General features: G+C 56.2%; 1 protein-coding gene across 2 annotated transcripts; it reads left to right on the top strand.

Annotated features, from left to right (window-relative positions):
* Positions 1 to 8,337: 8,337 nt before the first annotated feature.
* Positions 8,338 to 20,798, top strand: CLN6 (CLN6 transmembrane ER protein). 2 transcript variants are annotated; one of them, XM_040969624.1, is made up of 7 exons: positions 8,338 to 8,448; positions 15,025 to 15,139; positions 17,577 to 17,675; positions 18,348 to 18,536; positions 18,708 to 18,763; positions 19,601 to 19,684; positions 20,408 to 20,798. In XM_040969624.1, exons 1-7 carry the CDS (start codon positions 8,375 to 8,377, stop codon positions 20,676 to 20,678), a joined length of 888 nt encoding a protein of 295 aa, XP_040825558.1. In that variant the 5' UTR covers positions 8,338 to 8,374; the 3' UTR covers positions 20,679 to 20,798. The 2 variants fall into 2 exon arrangements, with proteins under 2 accessions (XP_040825558.1, XP_040825557.1); XM_040969623.1 differs by having other exon boundaries at positions 8,340 to 8,448; positions 19,562 to 19,684.
* Positions 20,799 to 22,558: the final 1,760 nt, after the last annotated feature.

The raw sequence follows: 22,558 nt of genomic DNA, 5'->3' as shown, positions 1-22,558 counted from the left end.
GCAGAGAATCTGACAATCTTAATATTAAAAGTCACTGGGCCCGGCGCGGTGGCACAAGTGGTTAAAGGTCCTCGCCTTGCATGCCCGGGATCCCATATGGGCGCCGGTTCTAATCCCGGCAGCCGCGCTTCCCTTCCAGCTCCCTGCCTGTGGCCTGGGAAAGCAGTCGAGGACGGCCCAAAGCTTTGGGAACCTGCACCCGCGTGGGAGACCCGGAAGAGGCTCCTGGCTTCGGATCGGCTTCGGATCGGCCCGTTGCGCTCACTTGGGGAGTGAATCATCGGACAGAAGATCTTCCTCTCTGTCTCTCCTCCTTTGTGTACATCTGCCTTTCCAATAAAATAAGTAAATCTTTAAAAAAAAAAAAAAAGAAGATCCAGTTACCTTGGCAAACAGTTGAGAGCTTCTAACACAGGTAAACACGGGCTTCTCACGGTTCCCAGTAATCCCGTGTCTTTGCATTTACCCAAGAGTAAAGAAACTTCTCTCCACACCAGGAATGCTCCGAACAGCTTTACCACGACTGCCTTCAGCTGGAGACATGCCAACATCCCGTACAAGTGCATGGATGATCAAAGTTGGTGTATCCAGGTTAACAATTTTACTCACTAGCAGAAGGAATAATGGTCCTGACCAATGTGCCACAGCATGAAGGAATCTGAAGGGCATCATACTCCATGAAAGAATCCAGAGGCCAGGGTTGTGGTGTAGTGCATAGCGCTGCCGCCTGCAGTGCCAGCATCCCATTTGGGCACTGGTTCAAGTCCTGGCTGCTCTGCTTCTGATTCAGCTCCCTGCTAATGACTTGAGAAAGTAGCAGAGAATGGCTTGGGGCTTGGATCCCTGCACCCATGTTTCCTGGCTTCAGCCTGGCCAAGTTCTGGCTCCTGTAGCTATCTGAGAAATGAAATAGCAGATGGAAGCGCTCTCTCTCTCTCTCTCTCTCTCTCTCTCTCTCTCTCTCTCTCTCTCCTTCTCCTTTATTGGAGTGCCTGGTTTCAGTTTTGCCTTCCCTTTCATAGGATGCCACAGGTTAAGGTTCAAGGAGTAAGGTTCCTGCCACCCAAGTGGAAGGTATGGAATAAGTTCAGATAAAAAGAAAGAGAGAGAGAGAGAGAGAGAGAGAGAGAGAGAGAGAGAGAGAGAGAGAGAGAGAGAGAGAAAGAAAGGAAGAAAGAAAGAAAGAAATTCCAGAATTGAAGCAATGGCACAGCCACTCCTACAAGGTTCTAATCATCAAACTTAAGGAGTCTATTCTTGCTTCTCCAACAGATTAAAGACCTTGACGGTCCACACTAGCTAGAGAGGTCTTATATAAGGGAATTTCCAGTCTGGGACAGAAGGAAATCCCCCAGATCAAATGGAAGCCACCTGCCCATCCTAAACATTCCCCGAAGAGCTTGGCATCGCCCCCCCCCCATGCCACCCAGACCAACCACAGAAAAACCTTGAGTGTCACTGACTGGCCAGGAACTGGGCAACATGAGCTGAGCTCAAATTCAATCCATAGAACCTGTTCCTCAAGGAACCTGGGAATTAAGCAATAGCTGCCTGGCTCCTTGTTCTGTATTTTGCAAATAGATACCCATTTTCTTTCCTCACCCCAACGTCAGAGATCGATTGTGTGTTGGGTGAATGGATGGTGCTTTTGAGAGTTCTGTAGTAACTCCCCCCAATAGTTTGGGGGATGGAGGAGTGATCGATTTGCAACAATCTCAGGAGGAATCCTGGGGGATCCCACTAGAATTGCCTTAATCCCTATAGAAGGTAGCACCCTCCAGGACCCCAAGGCTTCCCACCACCTCCCAGTATCATCACACCCCCATCAGCCGAGCTGTTGGGGGACCACAACCAAACAAAAGTGGTCTCTTCCAGTTTCCCTGAGCTCTCTGGCTAAAGAGGTTGCAGCCACACATTTATACCACCTGGCCTCAGGGGGTACCTGGGCTGCAGTGTTATAGGTACAGGCATTCTAAGCTTTCTTCCAGATTCTTGCCCTCACAGAGGTAAGATTCCAAAGCAGAGGCACACATGCAGTTCATGAGTGAAAGCAGGATTGATCTGAGGGTGAGCACACCTTCAAGCATGAGCATGGGCCATGCCGTGAGTGGGCCAGACAGCTGCCCACGAGGAGGAAGCACATGTAAGGGTGGTCCAGAAGTCAAAAGCAGAAGAAGGGTTGTAGGGTGGCACCGTGGCATAGTGAGCTAAGCCTCCACCACTGGCACTAGGATCCCATATGAAGCTACAGACTGTTGTCAATCTGTCTCCAAGGGTTTTTATTGACATATATTTATTTTTATTTAAAAGACAGAGTGGGGGAGTAAGGAGATCTTCCATCTACTAGTTCACTCTGCAAGTTGTCTGAACAATGGACAGAATTGGACTGACAGAAACTTTTTCTGGGTCTCTAACATGGGTGCAGGGGCCCAAGTACTTAGTTCATCTCTCCTGCTTTCCCAGGTAGATTAGAAAGCAGCTGGATTTAAAACATACCAGCCTAGACTCGAACTAATGCCCATATGGAATACTGACACTACAGGTGGAAGCTTTACCTACTATGGCAAGGTGCTGGCCTCCATGAGAATCTTAGCGTGACTGGAGGCAAATATCCCCTTTCTCCACCTTGTGACTTAGGGTTCCCCTCCTGGCTTCCCTGAGGGTGTCTGCAGCCCAACTCAGAGGGTCCCTCAGACTACATCAGTCGGTAGAGAAAGACACCACCACCACTTTCTGTGGTCTTCCCCCATCCCCTGTGCCCAGGATCCTCGGGGTCTCACCCTGAACTGCATGGATGTATCCTACTCCTTCTCCTGGTCCTCATGGCACACAGAGATAAGCCTTTTCTAAGTTGAGACATGTATAAGGTGCACCAACAGGAACAGTGAGAGAGGAGAGCGCATACAGTCACACACAAGTGTGGACTGCCCCACACAGAGAACTGCCAGTGGTGAGTGGGCCAGAGGATGGCTCAAAACCTGAAAAGCATGCGAAACCATGGTCCATGGTAAAAGAAAGAGGTCAGCCCGTTCCCTCAACCTACCCCGTCCCCATCACTGGCCTCTTTCGTGCGGTGGAAGCAGTGTCTCAACACATGAAACCACCTGGCGATTTATGACATCTCCTTTTCCCATGGAGCAGAAATTTCGTGACATCTCTCACCTCTAGGTCCTGGGTGCAGCAGGTGCATCCTGGGAAACGGGACATTTTGATTGACAGGTACTCTGTGGCTTGTGGACTTTTGCAGCTCATTTAGAACTAAACTAGCTACATCAGAACCATGCACAGTCGGTGTCCCACCTCTAGGGGTCCCTCCCCACCCTATTCCCTTAGTCCTCCTGCTTGAGTCCTCCTTGTTCTGAGTGCAAGGGGCCTTCCAGCGGGCAGGCACAGTCCAGCAGTGGCCTTCAAAACCACCTGGCAGCAGGACTGTGTCACATATTTGGGAAAAGAAGGGTTTTCAAAGGACTGGATTGAAACTATGCTAACTACAGACAGGAGGCCAGGTTTTAAGGCTGGCCTTGCATCGGGCTGCCTTGGGGGCTGTGGACTGAGGCTGGCCTTGCATCAGACTCCCTCAGGGGCTGTGGACTCTGGGTTTTGCAGCTGTAGAGCGATGGAGCTGGGGAAGCTGGAAGGCATTCCAGGGCAGTCGTATCCTCATGGCCTTGAATGCTGCTAAAGGTCCGTCTTTCTCTTCTCTCAGCCCCATTTGTTTGGGAAGAACCCAGCATACAAGAACCAGCTGCCAAAGACTGAAGGAGCCAAGGGGCCGCAAACAAGAAGGGGACATGTCCCAGGTGACACCATGTATAGCCTGGTGGGGGACATGGGGACAGAGCACCGTCTCAGATGGTAGCAGGGCAGTGGATGTCTGAGCAGTCAGTAGCTTATACAGCACGCAGAACAAAGGTGGCCCTGAGGCTTACCTTGGAGTCCCTGCTTTCTCAAGACACGGTGACATCCCATGCTTTGGCTAGAGGGATAGTCCAGGGCCTGGCCCAGCCAAGCAAACCTAGCAGGTTATGGTAATGACTTTGCTCATGATGTTTGGGGTGTCCTCCAGGGTTCTACGGAGGGCAAGATGGTTGAATAAATAACTCTTAACAATATAAAATAAAAGAGCCAATAGGACAGCACATGGCTAAATTGGCCACAGCCTGATCTCAGCTGATGCCACTTCTCACAGGACTTTCTGTAAGAAACGGTGAACTTGGGTCAGGTATCATGGTACAGTAAGCTAAGCCTCTACCTGTGGTGCCAGCATGTCCTAAGGATGCAGGTTCAAGTCCCTACTGATCCACTTCTAAGCCAGATCTCTGCTTGTAGCTTGGGAAAGCAGTGGAAGATGGCTCAAGTCCTTGAGTCCTTGCACTGATATGGAGACCTAGAAGAAGCTCCTGACTCCTGGCTTCCAGCTTTGGCCTGATTCAGCTCCAGCCATTGCGGCCATGTGGGGAGTAAACCAGCAGTCTCTGTGTCTGTCTTTCCCCTCTTTGCAAATCTGCCTTTCTAATAAAAATAAATACATCTTGAAAAAGAAGAAAGAGATGGCGAACTTTCCCAGGAAGAGGAGAAAAGGATGCACCCACCGATCCCTATCCTCGTTTGCCAAATGTTTGCCCTATGAAGTGTCCAAAGAGACCCCTGCACGCCCAAGGTCAAAAGTGCAGGGTTAAGGGGACTTGTGTGTGATGCACTTGCGTCTGTGTGAAGTCAGCTGATAAAACAGCTATAGTCAAATGAGTTGCAAAGACCCAAAGGCAAAGGGTGGCCTAGGTGATCCTAAATGGTGTGTTAAAAATGCCTGATCCAGCGGCAGGCATTGAGTCTAGGGATGGAGGCATCTGAGTTCCACATCAGAGCTCCTGGCTCTGACCCCTGACTCCAGCCTCCTGCCAATAATGCAGATGCCGGGCGGCAGCAGCGATGGGAACCACTGTCTCACATGGGAGCCCTGGATTGCACTCCTGGGTCCCGACCCTGGGACAAGATGATTTAGACATTTGGGGAGTAAGCAAGTGGCTGAGAGCATGTATCTACTTGTTCATTCTTTCTCTGTCTCAAGTTGACAATTTCTTTTTAAAAAAGTATCGGATCCAAGGGCCCTGCATGATGGTTCAATGGCTAAATCCTTGCCTTACAAGCGCCAGGACCCCATCCAGCTCCCTGCTTATGGCCTGGGAAATGAGTAGAGCATGGGGCCTGGCACAGTAGCCCAGTGGCTAAAATCCTTGTCTTGCATGTGCCAGGAATCCATATGGTCTCTGGTGCATGTCCTGGTCAGCCCCACTTCCCAAACAGCTCCCTGCTTGTGGCCTGGGAAAGCAGTTGAGGACAGCCCAAGGCTTTAGGACTCTGCACCTGCATGGGAGACCCAGAAGAGGCTCCTGGCTCTTGGCTTCAGATCTGCTCAGCTCTGGCCATTGCAGTTGCCTGGGGAGTGAACTAGCAGACAGAAGATTTTCCTCTCTGTCTCTCCTCCTCTCCGCATATCTGACTTTCCAATAAAAATAAATAAATCTTAAAAAAAAAAAAAAGCAGTAGAGGATAGTCCAAAGTCTTGAGCTCCTGACCCCTCGTGGGAGACCCAGAAGAAGCTCTTGGGTCCTTGGCCTCAACTTTGTTCAGGATCTTTCTCTCTCTCTCTTTTTCTGGGGGTGTCCCATCTTGTTCACGCAGGAAGGTTTGGTAACCTCTCTCCTTCCTCTCCCCCTCTGCCAGCTTACAGTTCCCTCCACTCAGGGGGCAGCTGGCAGAACTGGGCTGAAGGCAGATTTGTTGCTATTTAAGGATTGGAGGATTAAGTGGATCAGAAATGCTCCCAGTCTCATCCTGATGTTGGAATCCTACTTCCTGAGTGTTATGAAATACATGATGACACCATGGGCACCCCCCGCCCAACCCTGTGGAGCCCAGCTGCCTGCCCGGCCTGCACAGAGTGAGAGATTGGGGTCAGAGCGGCAGGCCTCTCTGATGCGTAAGGACTAAGTCTAGCAGCTCGCTGAGCGATGTCGGCTGGTCATGAAGGAGCGCACTATTCCAGCTCAGGACTCTGTCTGCTGCTAACTGGGGACCCCAGCTGCTCTGCTCATGGTGTGGTGAGCAAGGCTAGGAAGCAGGGGTATCCTCCAGCCCCAGCTGGGGGTAACAGGTGGGGATGTGGGCTGGTTGACAGGATACGGAGGATGGCCAGGCTCTCACCACCTGGCACAGGAGACTTGAGCATCAGTGAGTTTGTGCATTCCGCAGATGCTGAGATCAAGTGCATGGAGTCCTCACCGTCACCCAGGGCCTGGCTCTGCTGGTGTGTGAGTGCTTCACCACAACGAATCAGTCACAGTTAATCATCACAACCCCAATGCGGCCGTGACCAGCTTCTCCTTTTCCCAGGGGCGTGGGCCAGGCTACGTCACACCAGGCCTATGGCAGCAACAGCGCAGAAGTCCGGGTAACCTGTCCCATGGACGGCTCTCAGCTGTGGCCCTCTGATCTCCCCGCTGAGTCCCAAGGCCTTTTCCTGCCCCTCCTGCTTCCAAGGATACAGCCTCACTTATCCCACTGCTATCCTCACCCACTTCCCAGGGAGCACTCCCTCTGCCCATCTGCCACAGCCAAGTCTGGGCCCTGGTGCCTCCCGCACATCCAGCACCTTAGGGACTGCACCGAATCCTCCCAGCACACAGCCTTGCCGCCTCTCACCTGCTCCAACACTGTGGAACGGATGTGCTGACACAGCAGGTTAAGTGCCAGTATCCTGTGTCCAGGCTGCTACACTTCCCATCCAGCTCCCTGCCACTCTGCCTGGGAAAGCAGTGGAAGATGGGCCAAGTGCTTGGGTCCCTGCACCTGTGTGGGAGACCCAGAAGAATCTCCCGGTTTCTAGCTCCTAACTGTGGATTCACCCAGCCCTGGCCATTGTGACCCTTTGGATAGCGAAACAGTGGATGGAAGATCTCTTTTTTGTTCTAACTCTGTCTTTTCAATAAAAATGAATAAGTGATTTTTAAAGATTTATTTTATTTTTATTGGAAAGGCGGATATACAGAGAGGAGAGACAGAGAGGAAGATCTTCCATCCACTGGTTCGCTCCCCAAGTGAGCGCAACGGCCGATTCTATGCCGATCCGAAAACAGGAGCCTCTTCTGGGTCTCCCACGCGGGTGCAGGTTCCCAAAGCTTTGGGCCGTCCTCGACTGCTTTCCCAGGCCACAGGCAGGGAGCTGGATGGGAAGCGGGGCCGCCAGGATTAGAACCGGCGCCCATATGGGATCCCAGGGCGTGCAAGGCGAGGACCTTAACCACTGCGCCATCGCGCCGGTCCCATGAATAAGTAACTTTTAAAAAAGCAAATGTGGGCCACTTTCCGCCCTTTCTCAGGTCCTAGGACCTCTCTATGTGCTCCTGCCGCCTAGCCCAGGTCAGCTCAGGTTCCCAGTGCTCCATGCACACTGCTGCCCTTCCTCCGAACACCTGTCTCATTCTGGACACAGGAAGTCCTGGCTGGACTTACCAGTGCCTGAAAAACTCCTCCCCAGAGTCACAGCTGAGCGCCGGAGCCTCCCCTGGGCCATGCACTCAGTCCTTTCCCATCTCACCCACGCCCACAGCCCCCACCAGCGCTGTTCCCAGCCTACACTGTGGCCAGCTCACAGACTCAGAGGAGCGGCAACCCCTCCGGAACCACAAGGCCCAGGAGTCCCACAGCTAAGATCCTTGGTACCCCATACACCCCCACTTTCACCGGCCCCAGGCCTTCCTGTACAAGATACTAGGAGATCCCACTAGGCCGCCTCCCAGGGGAGCACAGAGCACGGCTGAAGCTACCCCTGGATCCCCACTGCGCCCCAGCCCCAGTCCCCAGGCCTCAACCGGCCTAATAACAAAGCTTCCCACGTCCACACCACAGGGCTGCCCAGCAAATCGCAGCCCCATTAGCCCGCGCGCGGGTTGCACGCCGCACCCCTGGCCCCGCCCCTCCCGCAAGGCTCCGCCCCTTCCCTCCAGCTCGCCCCGCCTTCTGACCCCACAGGTTCCGCCCCCGCGCTCCGTCCCCGGTGGAGCTCGCCTCGCCCCGCCCCACGCAGGCCCCGCCCCTCAGCAGGCTTCGCCCACGACTGGAGTTCTCCCCGCCCCTCTTAGTCCCGCCCCACGCAGGCCCCGCCCCTGGCGCTCCCTTTCGTGGTGGAGCTCCACTCGCCCCCGCCCCCTCCGCAGCCCCGCCTCTCCCAGCAGCCCCCGCCCACAGCCCCTCCCCTCCCGTAGGCCCCGCCCATCCGCGCTCCGCGTTCTGGATCGTCGCCGCCGTCAGGCCGGAGGAGCCGGCGTCTGACTGCGGAAGCCGGCCGCCGTGTGGCGGGGCTGGCGGGGCAGCCATGGAGGCCGCGGCGCGGAGGCGGCAGCTCCCGGGAGCGGCGGGCGGCCCGGGCCCCTCGTTCCTGCAGGCCAGGTGGGCGAGGAGCCGCGTCCCTGCTCGGTGGCCGAGCCGGGCGCATGGAGTCCCGGGGCGCCCCGGAAACCCGAGCGCACCTGCAGGTGCTGGGGCCCCTCCGCCCTGGGCGGACCGTCGGGGGCTCGCTCCTGCACGGGGCCGAGGAGGAGTGAGGCTCCCCGGGGTTTGGCCGCTGTCCATGCCCCCCTGCACCCGGTCTCCCTGCCTTACTCAGGCGGGCTGCGTCCAGCCCACTTCCCTTAGTCCGTCTGGTGGCCCAAAAGGTGGGCAGGGCGAGACTCGAAGGAGCCCAGGTAGGGGTGGGAAGTAGCCTGAGGTGGGCTGGGGGACGCAGAGCGGGGCATCCCAGCCCTGGCAGGGGTGTGGGGTAGGGATTGCCAGGAGGACCTGAAGAGGGCCTTTGCAGTCCAAGTTTATTGGACCGGCGCTCCAACCGCAGGTGGGAATCAAACTTCCACAAAGTTGATGTTGAAGTGGAGCGTTGCGCAGGGCACGGCCCGCGAAGGATGCTCGCCCGGGGGCAGGTTGCAGGGCTGCCCTCCCGTGGGTGGGGGTCGAGGGGCCTCAGTGGTTCGGAGGCGCTGGCTGGCTGTGCAGGCAGGGTACAGCCCTGAGGGAGTGTGGGGCTGGTAGGGGGCTCCGCCCGGGTGCTGTCCTGAGAGACAAGGGAGGATGCCACCTTGGCCCAGAAACCCCAGGGAACCGTGGAAGGTGCGAGCTCGGTGTGCTGGGAGTCAGACGTTTGTGGTGTGATTGGCTTGTCGGGGGGCGGGCGCTAAGACGCCCTCCTCCCAGGTTGGGCCTCTGATCTAAGTCGGATTTCATTGCCGGATGAAGAAATGGGCTCAGGGAAGCGGCTAGGGGTGCAGGGTGGGTTCTCCGCAGAACAGCTGCCTCAGAACACTTCTGCCTCAAAGATGTTTCTGGGTGTCAGAGAGGGTCACACTGCCCCAGGAGTGGACCTTCCAGATCCAGCCTGCCACTTCGCCACTGTCTGTCGCTCCCAGTACATGGAGGGAAAGACTGAGGCCTGCAGAGCTTGTGTTTGTTGTCAAGAACCAGAACCTAAATGCAGGGCTTCTGACAGACGTCTGCTCCATGCTGGCTGCCGAGCAGTGATGTCCCTCTGTGGCCTGTTCACCCCTCTGGCACCAGAAACAACCCTGTGAATCACTTTCCCTGTTTCCCCAGAGTTCTGAGTAAGCAGTAATGTCTACGTGACACCCAACACCGTGCAGCACTTTGTGCTCTCAGCTTCTGATTCAGTCATTTCCACTTGGGGCACTACTGTTATGCCCATTTTACACATGATGATATTGAGGCCCAGTGGTTACAGCTTGTCTCAAGATCTCATTAGTGGTGGAGCTGGGACATAAACCTCAGGCAGTCTGCAGAGCCCACACAGTCTGAAAGCTGTGCTCAACTACCATTTCTTGGTTTACCAACTTCAAGTATTGCCTCCTTGTTAGGGTTTGACTCACCACCTCCCTTATCACGTAGCGCTCATGGCTGTGCACCCAGTGTTACTTCTTTTATTTTTTTTTAAGATTTATTTATTTTTTCTTGGAAAGTAGATTTACAGAGAGAAGGAGATACAGAGAGGAAGATCTTCCATCCACTGGTTCACTCCCCAAGCGGCCGCAACAGCTGGAGCTGAGTTGAACTGGTCTGAAGCCAGGAGCCAAGAGCTTCTTCCAGGTCTCCCATGTGGGTGCAGGATCCCAAGGCTTTGGGCCATCCTCGACTGCTTTCCCAGGCCACAAGCAGGCAACTGGGTGGGAAGAGAAGTAGCCGGGATACGAACCAACGCCCATATGGCATGCCAGGCAAACAACATGAAGACTTTAGCTACTAGGCTATTGCACCGAGCCCTCCAGAGTTACTTCTTACTTTGGTCAGCTAGAGGGGGTCACCACTCTTTCTTACAAAGAGAATGTTGGCCCCTGTCTTGGCCTTTAACTTTTATTGCCCTTTCTTGAGCTTGTCATCTGTAGTTTTGCTTTCATGTTGCCAAGGTCACAGCATCTGCCTGTATTCCAGCCTTAATTATCTTCTACATTTTATAGATTTGTTCTAAACACTGGAAATCAGTATACAATGTTATATTATTTAAGTCATATAAATGTTATTCCCTACAGAGCCAAGTCATGGTTAACAGTTACACTGGCTCTTGTTTTTCAATCAGTTCTGTGAGCCCCATCATCCCTCCGCAGTCCCACTCATGGGTCCCTGCCTGACTTCTCTGGGACTCCCTCCCTTCTCTGCCAGGCTATCCTCCGGTCGCTCCCGAATGCTTGAGTGTCTCCATGGGGTGATGTGCACTTCCCAGCTGTCATGGTGTCAGGTGTTCCACCTGGCAGACATGCCAAGCCCTGGAAGAGGCCAGCTGTGTTTCAGGTTACCTGCTGTGGAGCTGTTCCCATTGTTCTCTGCAGCAGCAGTGGGTGGCTGAGAGCGAGGGCTTCTGGCCTGGTCTGGGGGCTCATTGTTTGGTGCGTGGAGTCAGGAACTTGGGGCAGGCCTGAGCTGACAATTGCAAGGGCAGGGTCTTTAGTCTTCATGATCTGTCTCCCCGAGTCAGGGGCCCAGGAGGAGACAACTGCTCAGATGCTGCTCAGCCCCGATTCCCAAGCTGGCCAGCTGCCCTTGGCCTTGTGGGTTTTGTTTTCTTTGCTTCCCTGCCCTGCTAGGCCAGAGTGGACTAATGATGGGCCATTCCACGGACTGCAGTGGAAAAGGACCTGGTAGGCGCTGGGAACCACCTGTGTAGTGTCTCATTGCGCTGAAAGAATAATAGAGACAAGCCACTTAGGAGAGAAAGACAGGTGATTTAGTTCACAGTTCTGGGGGTTCAAGTCCAAAATCGGGTGTCATTGTGGTATTGGCGTTGGTGCAGTTGTTAGGATCCTGCTTGGGAAGCCTGCGTCCTATATCTGATCTCAGCTCCACTTCCTTTTTTTTTTTTTCTTAAGATTTATTTGTTTTTATTTGAAAAGCATATTTTCAAGGAGGAGAGACAGATACTCCATCTGCTGGTTCACTCCCTCAAATGGCCAAAGGAGCCAGAGCTAAGCCAACCTGAAGCCAGGAACCAGGATCCTCCTGCAGGTCTCCTACGTGGGTATAGGGGCCCAAGGACCAGAGCCAGCCTCCTCTGCTTTCCCAGGCCATAAACAGGAAGCCGGATCAGAAGTGAAGCAGCAGGACTGGAACCAGTGCCTTTATGGGATGCCAGCACCGCTGCTCCACTTTCATTCCAGCTTCCTGCGGATGAGCACCCTGGGAACTGAGGTGATGGCTCCAGTGACTGAGTCCCACTGGCCACATTGGAGACTAGGTTGCATTCCAGGCTCCTGGCTTTGCCTGGTCCGTCCTGGCTGCTGGAGGCATCAGTAGGTGGGAAGTCTTTCTCTGCCTTTTACATAAAATGAACACTTAAAGAATTACCATCTGAGGGCATGCCCCTTATCCTCCCCCTGACTCACTACCCACATGGTGTCTCCACCCTGTCTGGACCCCCGTCTTAGGACTTAGGGACTTAGGTTCTTACCCTCCTGCCTGACCCGAGCTCTGCAGGCCCGGGACTCCCACCACGGGCTTCATGCAGCCTTGCCCTGGTGATCACCTGGAAGAGTGGGCAGATTGGCGCCTGGGCCAGCCATTGCCTCCAACCCCGAGCAGTGCTCACAGGTCCTTCCTGAGTGGCCAAACCATCTGAAGACCCAGCGGTTCCTGCCCTACTCTTCCTCCACCGCCTGTGAACCAGGCTCCCCAGCTCCGCATAGCAGCCCCGCCACCACCTCCTGGTCCCAGCTCCGCATTGCAGCCCCGCCACCACCTCCTGGTCCCAGCCCCGCATAGCAGCCCCGCCATCACCTCCTGGCCCTCTTCTGCTGGAGTCTGCTCAGGTGTATCCATGCTAGCACTGATGTTGCCTTCCTGCAGGCCACAGGAACCCATTCGGCTTCTTGTCCTAACTCACCCGTGACTTTTATTATTATTATAATTCAGAGCAGAATCGCAGACTTCTGGGAACACAGGTCCTCAGACACAGGAGGTCCAGGCTGCATTCTCCTGGGTTGTGAATATCAGCCAGGCAGCACAAGGGGTGGCACCTTGGGCATAGATGACCAGCCTGGAGCTGCTCGCCCTAGGACAGGGGAGGCTGTATGTCTGCCCTGCAGGGCAGTCCTGACCACTGGCCATGAGCAGCCTCGAGGTTTCCTCACATGCCCAGCACATAGCCCTGGAGGAGCTCCTGCCACCAGGTCCTGCTGGGCCAGCCTGACTCGCCAACCCTCCGCTATCTCCTTAGTGCATGGCTGACCTTGACCCAGCGCCAATTCCTCCCGCTCCTTGTCTATAGAGCACGAAGGGCACAGCCTGCCTGCTGGTGCATCTGGTGATTAGATGCGATACTATGGCAAAGCTCCTAGCAGAGCCTATAGTTGGTCTGTAGGAAGTGGTGGGGACAGGAAGACAGGTGACCCCGGGAAGGCCTGCTCCACCTGCAGCCTCCCTGCCCAACCCCAATGTCCTGCAGGCCGAGTGGGCATCACCCTTGGTGTTAGCTGCAAAGAATCCTGGGAACTACAGTATCCGTAACAGCATGGACAGCGAGGTGCCTCTAAGCTGATGTTTGCCACTAGAAGTGCAGTAGCTGGTGATGGTGATTGCTTCGGATCAGTCAGTGGTTATTGAGTGGGAACCAGCAGCTGAGCTGGGGGTACTGAGGCTGTGATCCAGGGCACGTGGTGCCCGCCTCTTCTGGGCGCAAGGGGGAGATACAGGGCCAGTGCTGTGGCACACAGGTTAAACCTCTGCCTGCAAAGCCGGCATCCCACGTCAGAGCACCAGTTCAGATCCCAGCTGACCCAGCTCCCTGCTAAAGCCTGGGAAGGCAGTGGAGGATGGCTGAGGTCCTCGCATCCCTGCCACCCATGTGGGAGCCCCGGATGGAGTTTCTGGCTCCTGGTTTTGACCTGAGCCAGTGGATAGATGATCTCTCTCTGTCTCTTTTCCTGTCACTCCACCATTCAAATTCAGTTTTAACATTAAAATCAAGATGGGGGCAGTGCAGTTCCCGGCGTACTCCACTGGAGGTGTGCCAGGGAAAGCAGGCCCACTCTGAAGAGGATGGGCATGCTGATGGGGAGGGGCAGCCCTCTAGAAGGCCTACACGACCCCATGTTGTCATGACTGGACGGGCTGAGTGACCAGGCGCTCCCCAGCATGGGGCAGGAGGGTTTGCATCACGGAGGCAACACTAAACTTGAGTGCCTCTGTGAACAGCCAGTGGCCGACTGGTTTGCTAGACAGGGTGTTTCCAAAAAAAGTTCATAGAAAATAAAATTGAAAGGTAAGTATATCTTGGTGTAAAAGATTTTAAAGTCCATACTTTTTTTAAAATATAACATGTAGTTTCCATGAAGTTTCATGGATTTTTGTTTGAGAAAAAACAAAACAAAACAACAAAACTTACTCGGGGAGGGGGGGGAGTAGCAGGGCCCTGAGCCCAGGAGTCGTGTCCTGTTGCCTCCCAGAGGGTGTGTTACCAGGAAGCTGGTATTAGCAGCTGAGCAGGGCCCAGGCCCTCGGGTGCCTGACTGCTGTGTGACGAACACCTGTCCCTTCCTGAACTCCTTGGGAGCCCTCAGGTGTCGTCAGGTCCTGCCCCCAGTGCTGCTGTGCCCCACATCAGTTCCCCCCCACCCTCAGCTGACTACCTCCCCACGGCCCCACGCTTATATCTCATTGGAAGACCCCAACTAGTCCAGCTCAAGGTCCCAGGCCCATGGTTCAGAGCAGTCACTGTGTATGCAACTTGGGATGGAGGTTAAAAGTATCAGCTCCAAAGACAGGCATTGTGGCACAGTGGGTAAAGCTGTATGGGCGCCGGTTCAAGTCCCTGCTGCTCCACTTCCCATCCAGATCCCTGCTAATGTACCTGGGAAAGCAGTGCAGGATGGCCCACGTGTTCAGGTGCCTGCCACTCATGTGGGACCTGAAAGAAACTCCTGGCTCCTGACCATCCCAGCTCTGGCTGTTGTCGTCATCTGGGGAGTGAACCAGTGGATGGAAGATCTTTCTCTTTCAAGTAAATAAGTAAATCTAAAAAACAAACAAAGAGAAACAGTCCTTAGCCATGTAACCTTGGATGAGTTACTTAACCTCTTGGGCCTCAGTCTTTCACCTGTAAAATGGGCACACTATTCCTGCTGTGAGGATTGCAGAGAGGAAGGACAGGAGAAGTGAGATAACTTGTCAGCCACGCACACGCCTGGCACACGGTCAGTGCCCAGGGCGGGTCCCTGGCGCCCCTGGTACCACCGTGCAGTCTGCCTCTCCGGCCTCCTTTGAATTCCCCATCATTCTGTCAAGGAGAAAGCGCAAAGCTTCCCAGGGCTCCTGGGTCACTGGGCAAACAGAGGGACCCCAGGACTCTAGGACCCCCTCCTTCAACTGCAGGTCCAGCCCAGGTACTTCCTGTGCCCAGGACCTATGAGAGCACACATCCCAGGAAGATTCTAGCAATGGCAGGAGGTTTGACCCTCTCACCCGCTTCCTTCCCAGGCACGCTTCCACCAAGGCCGATGACGTAGACCGCCCGGCCCCGTTCCACCTCGACCTCTGGGCTTACTTCACACTGCAGAACTGGGTTCTGGACTTCGGCCGCCCCATCGCCATGGTGAGTGTGTGTAACCATAGACAGCCCTGGCCAGCACGGAGAGGCCTCGCATCACCAGGGTTTGCTGAGTGCCTTTGCACTCCAACAAGAGATGTTCTTTAACCTTCACCTTCCCGTTCTGTTGCTATTACCAGCCAAGCGCAGGCGCAGCAGGCAGGGGCATGGGGGAGGGGTCGAGGGAGGAAGCACTCAGCAGTCAGACGATGCTCTCCAAAAAGTGCTCCTTGTTCTTTTTTATATCATTAGTTATTTCTCACCTACTGGACAGGCAGAGCAGTGGGGGTGTAGGGGAGGACAACGGGTGGAGAGAGAGAGAGAGAAAGTGCGATCTTCCATCTGCCGGTTCCCTCCACAGATGCCCGATCAGCCATTGCTGAACCATGCTGAAGACAGGAAGCCAGAACTCCAGCTGGCCTTGCCCCCGGGATGGCAGTGCCACTGGGATTAGAACCAACACCCATATGGGATCACGACGCACCGTGGCCTAGTGGCTAAAGTCCTCGCCTTGAATGCATCATGATGTTTTTGTTTGTTTGTTTGTTTGTTTTTGGATTTATTTATTTTTATTGGAAAGTCAGATATACAGAGAGGAGGAGAGACAGAAAGGAAGATCTTTCGACCAATGATTTACTCCTCAAGTGGCTGCAACGTTGGTACAGGGTCCCAAGGCTTTGGGCCATCCTTGAATACTTTCCCAGGCCACAAGCAGGGAGCTGGCTGGGAAACAGTGCCACTGGGATTAGAACCAACATCCATATGGGATCACGACGCATGCAAGCCAAGGACTTTAGCCGCTAGGCTATTGTGCTGGCCCTGAACCATGATGGTTTTAAGTAGTGCTGTTTGGCTGAGTCGTCAGGTACTACTGGTATTTTATAGGGTCTCAGCAAACGCTTGTCTTGACTTAGCTGAAGAAATTCATGAATCTTTCATAATAAACAGAAAAAAGAATTCCCAGGAGTGTGGTAGCACAGCCCACATCGACATCAGTACCACCTCTGCCGTCGCCCCAGAAGGCACCTGGCCTCCCGCCACCCGCCCCAGGCCGGTGATCCGCGGGGCTCCTAGGTGTGGCCAGGCCTAGACCTGTTGCAGGCATTTGGGGAGTGAACCAGGGATGGACGATTCTTTCTCTCTCTCTCTTTAAAGACTTATTTTTATTGGAAAAGCGGATATACATAGAGGAGGAAAGACAGAGAGGAAGATCCTCCATCTGATGATTCACTCCCCAAGTGAGCACAATGGCCAATGCTGTGCTGATCCGAAGCCAGGAGCCAGGAACCTCCTCCGGGTCTCCCACGCAGGTGGGTTTGGGCTGTCCTCAACTGCTCTCCCAGGCCTCAGGCAGCGAGCTGGATGGGAAGTGGAGCTGTTGGGATTAGAACCGGCGCTCATATGGGATCCCAGTGCGTTCAGGGCGAGGACTTTAGCCGCTAGGCCACGCCGCCGGGCCCTCTTTAAAGATCGATTGATTGATTTTATTTGAGTTCTGTAGACAGGAGAGACAGAAAGATCTTCCATCTGCTAGTCTGCCTCCCCCAGGTAGTCACAGAGGCCTGCGCTAAGCTGGCCCGAAGCTAGGGGCCAGGAGCTTCTTCCAGGTCTCCCACATGATTGCAGGGGCCCAAGGACTTTGGTCGTCTTCCACTGATTTCCCAGGCCATGAGCAGGGAGCTGGGTGGGAAGTTTAGCATCTGGGACTCCATCCTGCACTCATCTGGGATACGGGCAGAGGGTTAACCTACTATGCCAGGACATCAGCTCCAGGAAGATCTCTTTTATTTCACAAATAAATAAAACTAAGCAATGTATGTATGTCCATGTGATATGAGGAGAGAAGGGTTGAGATTCCTGCGTCCTGAGGGTGTTCTTTTCGTCATCGTTACCTGAGCAGCGTTGCTGTCCTAGAGTAGATGAACATGGAACTGTGGAGCTTACACAGTCTGGGAGGTTTTCCTGCAGACCCCAACGTGGGCACAGTGCAGGAGAGAGGTGTTCCCGTGGCAGGTCCTGCCCTTCCCAGCCAGGAAAGGGGTATGGGAGTCGCATGCCTTACCGCCTGCTGTGTGAGTCCAAGGTAGCCATGTGTCCCAAGGGCCTGGTGGTCATCCTAGGACCGAGTGCCCTTACCACCTTCCCTGTGTGCCAGGTGGGGACACGGAGGAAGCCAAGCCCCCCTGCAGAGTGGTGGCAGGCCTGAGTTCCCGGCTGATGTGCAAGGGGTAGGGCTCAGCACGGGGGCGTGTGTCTATATGCACCCTGTGACCCAGGACAAGCTGTGGGCCTGCTCTGGGACCCCATGTCCCCATCTGTGAGTCCTTCCACCTGGAGCTTCCCTGGGACCTGGCAGGGAACTTCCTAGGGGCCTGTGTGGCTGGGGAGGCACAGGGGCCTTGCCTGCCTCAGCCCCTTCCCACCTCTCCTCTCCCCTCTGCAGCTGGCCTTCCCCCTGGAATGGTTCCCACTCAACAAGCCCAGCGTCGGGGACTACTTCCACATGGCCTACAACGTCATCACACCCTTCCTGCTGCTCAAGGTATGGTGGATTCCCAGCCCGGAGCTGGGGCCAAGCCCTGTGCCCTGGTGTGGCCTTGCCTCTGCCCAGACCCTCGCTGCACCTGCTTCTGGGGCCGAAGGCTGTGAGGGAAGGATGGAGAGGGAGGACCAAGGCCTGGGGCATCGGGGACCACAGGGGAGAGAGACAACCTCCTGAAGAGTACCACAGGCTAGTGCTCAGGCTAGGGGTCCCCCAACAGGCGTGTGCAGGGCACCCACAGAGGGGAGAGACTGAGGTATCCAGGGGGCCACCAGGGACCCCTGGGAAGGCAGGTGGGCACCAGTGACAGCAGTGGAGACCCCGGTTGGTACTCTGGCTGCCAGGTAAGCCTTGGGCTGGGGACCCCCCCACCAATACACCAACACAGCCCCCTTCCTCTCTTATCACCAGTGGGCAGGACCTGACCTCAGATTGCCCAAGGGTCATTCAAGGGACTTTCAGATGCACCTGTCTGCCGCCTCCTGCAGGTGGGCACTCAGAAGCCAGAGGGCCCCTCGCGCAGGCTGGGGCTGCGGGAGGGCTGTGGGGCCTATGGCTTCCTGCCCCGCAGCACCTGGCTCCTGGGGGACCCTGGGCAGTGAGCCAGGCCCTGGGAGGCTGCCCGAGGGGACTGCGGGGCCAGGATTGTGATGCTGGGGGCCTCCTCTTCAGCTCATCGAGCGGTCTCCCCGCACGCTGCCACGCTCCCTCATCTACATCAGCATCATAACCTTCATCATGGGCGCCAGCATCCACCTGGTGGGCGACTCGGTCAACCACCGGCTGCTCTTCAGCGGTTACCAACATCACCTGTCGGTCCGCGAGAACCCCATCATCAAGAACCTCAAACCTGAGACGCTGGTGAGGGACCCCTCTCCCACCTTTCCCGGGCTGAACACCTGACCTCCGACCTGACTTGGGGCTAAGAGCCTCTGGAGCCACAGGTCGTGCATGCCGTGAGGGCGCGGGCGGCTCGAGGTGCCCCTCCATCTTCCCGCACACCCTCACCCTGTGGTCCCTGCCCCTCCACAGATCGACTCCTTCGAGCTGCTCTACTACTATGACGAGTACCTGGGTCACTCCATGTGGTGAGTGATGGGCCCTGGTCAGCCACCATAATGGGCACTGGCCCCTCCGGGTGGCAGGGTGTGAACTGAGGTGAGGGAAGAAGGCACCCCATTCCCTGCCAGCCTCCACCCCTGCAGTGCCCGCAGTGGCCACCAGAGGGCAGCACGTGCCTGTGCGCCCGCCCCGGCCTGCAGGGCTGCCACCCTGATCCAGGTGTCCCGGCCACCCCAAGGTGGACAGGGTGTGGGGATGAGATAAGTCCATCTCCCTGCCCCCCAACGTCACCGTGCTCTTCCAGAACGGGACGGGAGTCAACAGGGTTGAGTAGGGGCACTGCTTGCACTCCCCTCCTGGGAACCACAGGGATTCCAGCAGAGTTGGTCCCGGTTATCAGAGGGGAGACAGGAGTGCGTGGAAGCGTTCACTGCCGGGAGGGGGTAGGCACCCCAGACCTCAGGCCACCCACCCTCTGCTGCTGCTACATGCGGCATCCTTGTCCCCTCCACGCCCTCCTACTCCGACCTCAGGTGCTCCTGGCCCCGCTGCTGCCGGAAAACCTTTCCCACGGGGTGGGGCAGCTGCAGAGGGCTGGCACAAGGAAAGGGGAGTCGGGCCCTCAGGACACAAGGGGGCTGGGCTCCAGGCTGTGTGGTGGGGGTAGGGCTGCGACCCCTAATGTGGATCTGGGGGCTCCCTGTTCCGCCCTGCTGGGAAGTGTTTGGGACAGTGGCCTGCAGGATACCCCACCCCTGGCCCGCCTGCCTTGTCCCTGCCCCCGAGGCCGGCCTGGCAGGCGGCTCAGGTGCGGCCTGTTGCAGGTACGTCCCCTTCTTCCTCATCCTCTTCATGTACTTCAGCGGCTGCTTCACCGCCTGCAGAGCCCACAGCTCCCTGCCCGGGCCGGCGCTGCTGCTGCTGGGGCCCAGCAGCCTATACTACTGGTGAGTGGGGCCGGGTGGGGGCGCAGGTGAGCCTGGCTCCCCGCTGAGTCCCGGGCAGGGCATTGGCAGTGCCTCATGGTGAGCTCTTGCATCGCTGGGGCTGGGTTGGCAGAGAGTGGGGAGGATGGAGGAGGGATTGGGCAGTCTCCCTCCAGGTCCTGGAGCCCCCTCACCTCTGCTGGGACCCGTCCTCCCCACACACTCCCTTAGGACAGAGGGGATTCACTCCAACCCCAAGCCTCATCATCACGGTGGGCCTCAGTGCTCCCTTCTGTGAGATGGGCGCAATGACACCAGTGTGCCCCCCACCCCTGAGATAGTGCAGATCAGGGAAAGGGAGGGGTGCTTGTGGGCTGGACATCCACCTTGCATCTGACCGTGGGCAGAGGGGCCAAAGCCATGGCCTTGGGAGCCTCTCTCATGCCTCCGCCAGGAGTGCCCCCTGCCCAGGTCCCCACATTAGCAGGGAGCTGAGCTGACTGGGGCAGGAGGACAGCTGGGATTCAAACCAGCATTCTAACAGGGAATGGGCATCCCAGGCAGTGGCTTTACCCGCTGTGCCACTCGGCCCCTCGCCATGTTATTTCAATATTGGCCACAAACACATCTTCCTTTGGCGTGCGGGAGCTACAGCAGGCAGCAGCTCTGGGCGAGCAGCAGGGAGGGAGGCAGGATGCGGTTGCCATGGCGCCCACCGGGGCTCATCCCAAGGCGTCCCCCCAGGTACCTGGTGACTGAGGGCCAGATCTTCATCCTCTTCATCTTCACCTTCTTCGCCATGCTGGCGCTGGTGCTGCACCAGCAGCGGAAGCGCCTCTTCCTGGACAGCAACGGCCTCTTCCTCTTCTACTCCTTCGGCCTCACCCTGACGCTGGTGGCGCTCTGGGTGGCCTGGCTGTGGAATGACCCCGTCCTCAGGAAGAAGTACCCAGGGGTCATTTATGTGCCCGAGCCCTGGGCCTTCTACACCCTGCATGTCGGCAGTCAGCACTGACCCCCGGGGACTCGGCGAAGCTCGCGGAGCGCGTGGTGGAAAGATGGGTTTATTTTGATGCAAGAAAGAAGAAAAAAAGATTTTTGAAATCCATGCATATTTTTTCATAATACACATTTTCCCACAAACTTTTTGGAGAACGCTTTGTGTGACTGTGTGTGTGTCTGTGCATGGCAGGAGTGTGTCCTCTGTGTGTGTGCAGAGGGGTTCATGTGTAAGGCTTGAGAGTGTTCTGCTTGGATCTTCCCAGAATCTAATCCATTTGGGGAAGCTCCAGGCTCCTAAGCTGACATTTCCCAATAGAAGCCTGAGGGAGGGGGGAGGGCAGGTTCAGGGTGTCAGCCAACTGCCATCTGCTCCACGAGCACTGGTCTATGTGTGGTGGGCATGACACTTTGTTTCTCTGGGGCTCATGTCCCAAATGGGCAGAGGGCTGGGGGCGCTGCTGTGGGCTGAGTGCTGAGCCCCTTCCCTGCCCCTGCCACTGTCCCAGAGCCCTGCCTGAGGCCCCCGCTGTCTGTCCCTGGTCCTCCCCACACAGCCAGGGGACGCCACTGGCCTGGGTGCCTGTGGCCTCCCTCCTGTCCTGCACCCTCAGGGAGCCCTGTGTCTCGGCTGTCCTCTATGTTGGGGTCCTCCACAGCCCCCTTAGAAGTCAGTCAGCCCCTGAGCCAGGCTGCCTTCATCTCCAGGGTGGAGACGTGTGAATAAAGACTGGGATGAAGCCACACCCACTGCTGTTTGTATCTTTGAGAGTGAACTGGGGTGTCCAGGGAGGTGGTGCCTGGAGCAGGGGCAAGCCTAGCTGTTCTGGGGTCCTAGCTGGAGCCCCAAGGTTCCCTGGAGCAGCAATGGCCCTTGTGCCACTTGGTGGCCTCTGGGAGGTGGGACATCAGAAGGCCCATCCTAGCTCCTTTCAGAGGGGGCTGGGCAATCTAGTCCTGTGCTGTCTTTTTGTTTTGTTTTAAAGATGTATTTATTTTTATTGGAAAGACAGATTTAGAGAAGGTGAGACAGAGAAAAAGAATACTAATTCACTCCCCAAGTGGCTGCAACAGCCAAAGCTGAACCAATGCAAATCCAGAGCCAGGAGCCAGGAGCTTCTCCCACACGGGTGCAGGGTCCCAAGGCTTTGGACCGTCCTTGGCTGCTTTCTTGGGCCACAAGCAGGGAGCTGGGAGGGAAGTGGGGCAGCCAGGATATTAACCGATGCCACGTGGGATTCCGGCAGGGGAAGAATTGACCAATTGAGCCGTCATGCCAGGCCCACAAAAACGTATTTCAAGATGAGGTCAACATCGCCCAGTCTACATGGAGGTGAACTAGGGCTGGGGCAGGGGGCACTGTTGAGCCTATTACAGATTGGAAGCTTCCAGAAGCCTCTGTTCTGGGTCTCAGAGGTGCCAGCTGGGGGCCAGGGCTCAGCAGTAAAGGCCAGTGAGATGATAGCATCCCAGGCGGAGTCCGTGGTGTCTCCCACTGCTTGCCTGGTCCTGCTCTCCCCTGCCCCGCCCCTTTCCCACCCTGGTTTGGCTCCCACCTCAGTGAGACATCTGCAGTGTAGATGGAAGGAAGGGGAAGGTGTCAGGCAGAGCTCACATGGCCACACCCGCTGATCTGAACCCCAGTACCTAGGGGAGCACTGGGGTCCCTCCCCTCTCAAGCCCCGGACACTCTTTCACCCTCTCCATCTCTCTGGCCTCAGAAGCCGTGCTCCCTCCCCAGGTCGAGCCCAGAAGCAGGTGCAAAAATGAGAGACAGGATCTGGGATGAGAAAACCGTTCCCGCTGGGGGTGGTGGGGACAGGCTGGCCCCTGTCCTGGGTCCCTGGACACCCTGGCGGGGGGCACCCCCTGGCCAGCACCAACTGGTCCCACTAG

Source organism: Ochotona curzoniae, unplaced genomic scaffold (assembly GCF_017591425.1).
Source record: "Ochotona curzoniae isolate NIBS_2020 unplaced genomic scaffold, NIBS_Ocur_1.0 scaffold_4701, whole genome shotgun sequence".
NCBI lineage: Eukaryota > Metazoa > Chordata > Mammalia > Lagomorpha > Ochotonidae > Ochotona > Ochotona curzoniae.
This window is presented reverse-complemented; position numbering and strand designations above follow the sequence as displayed.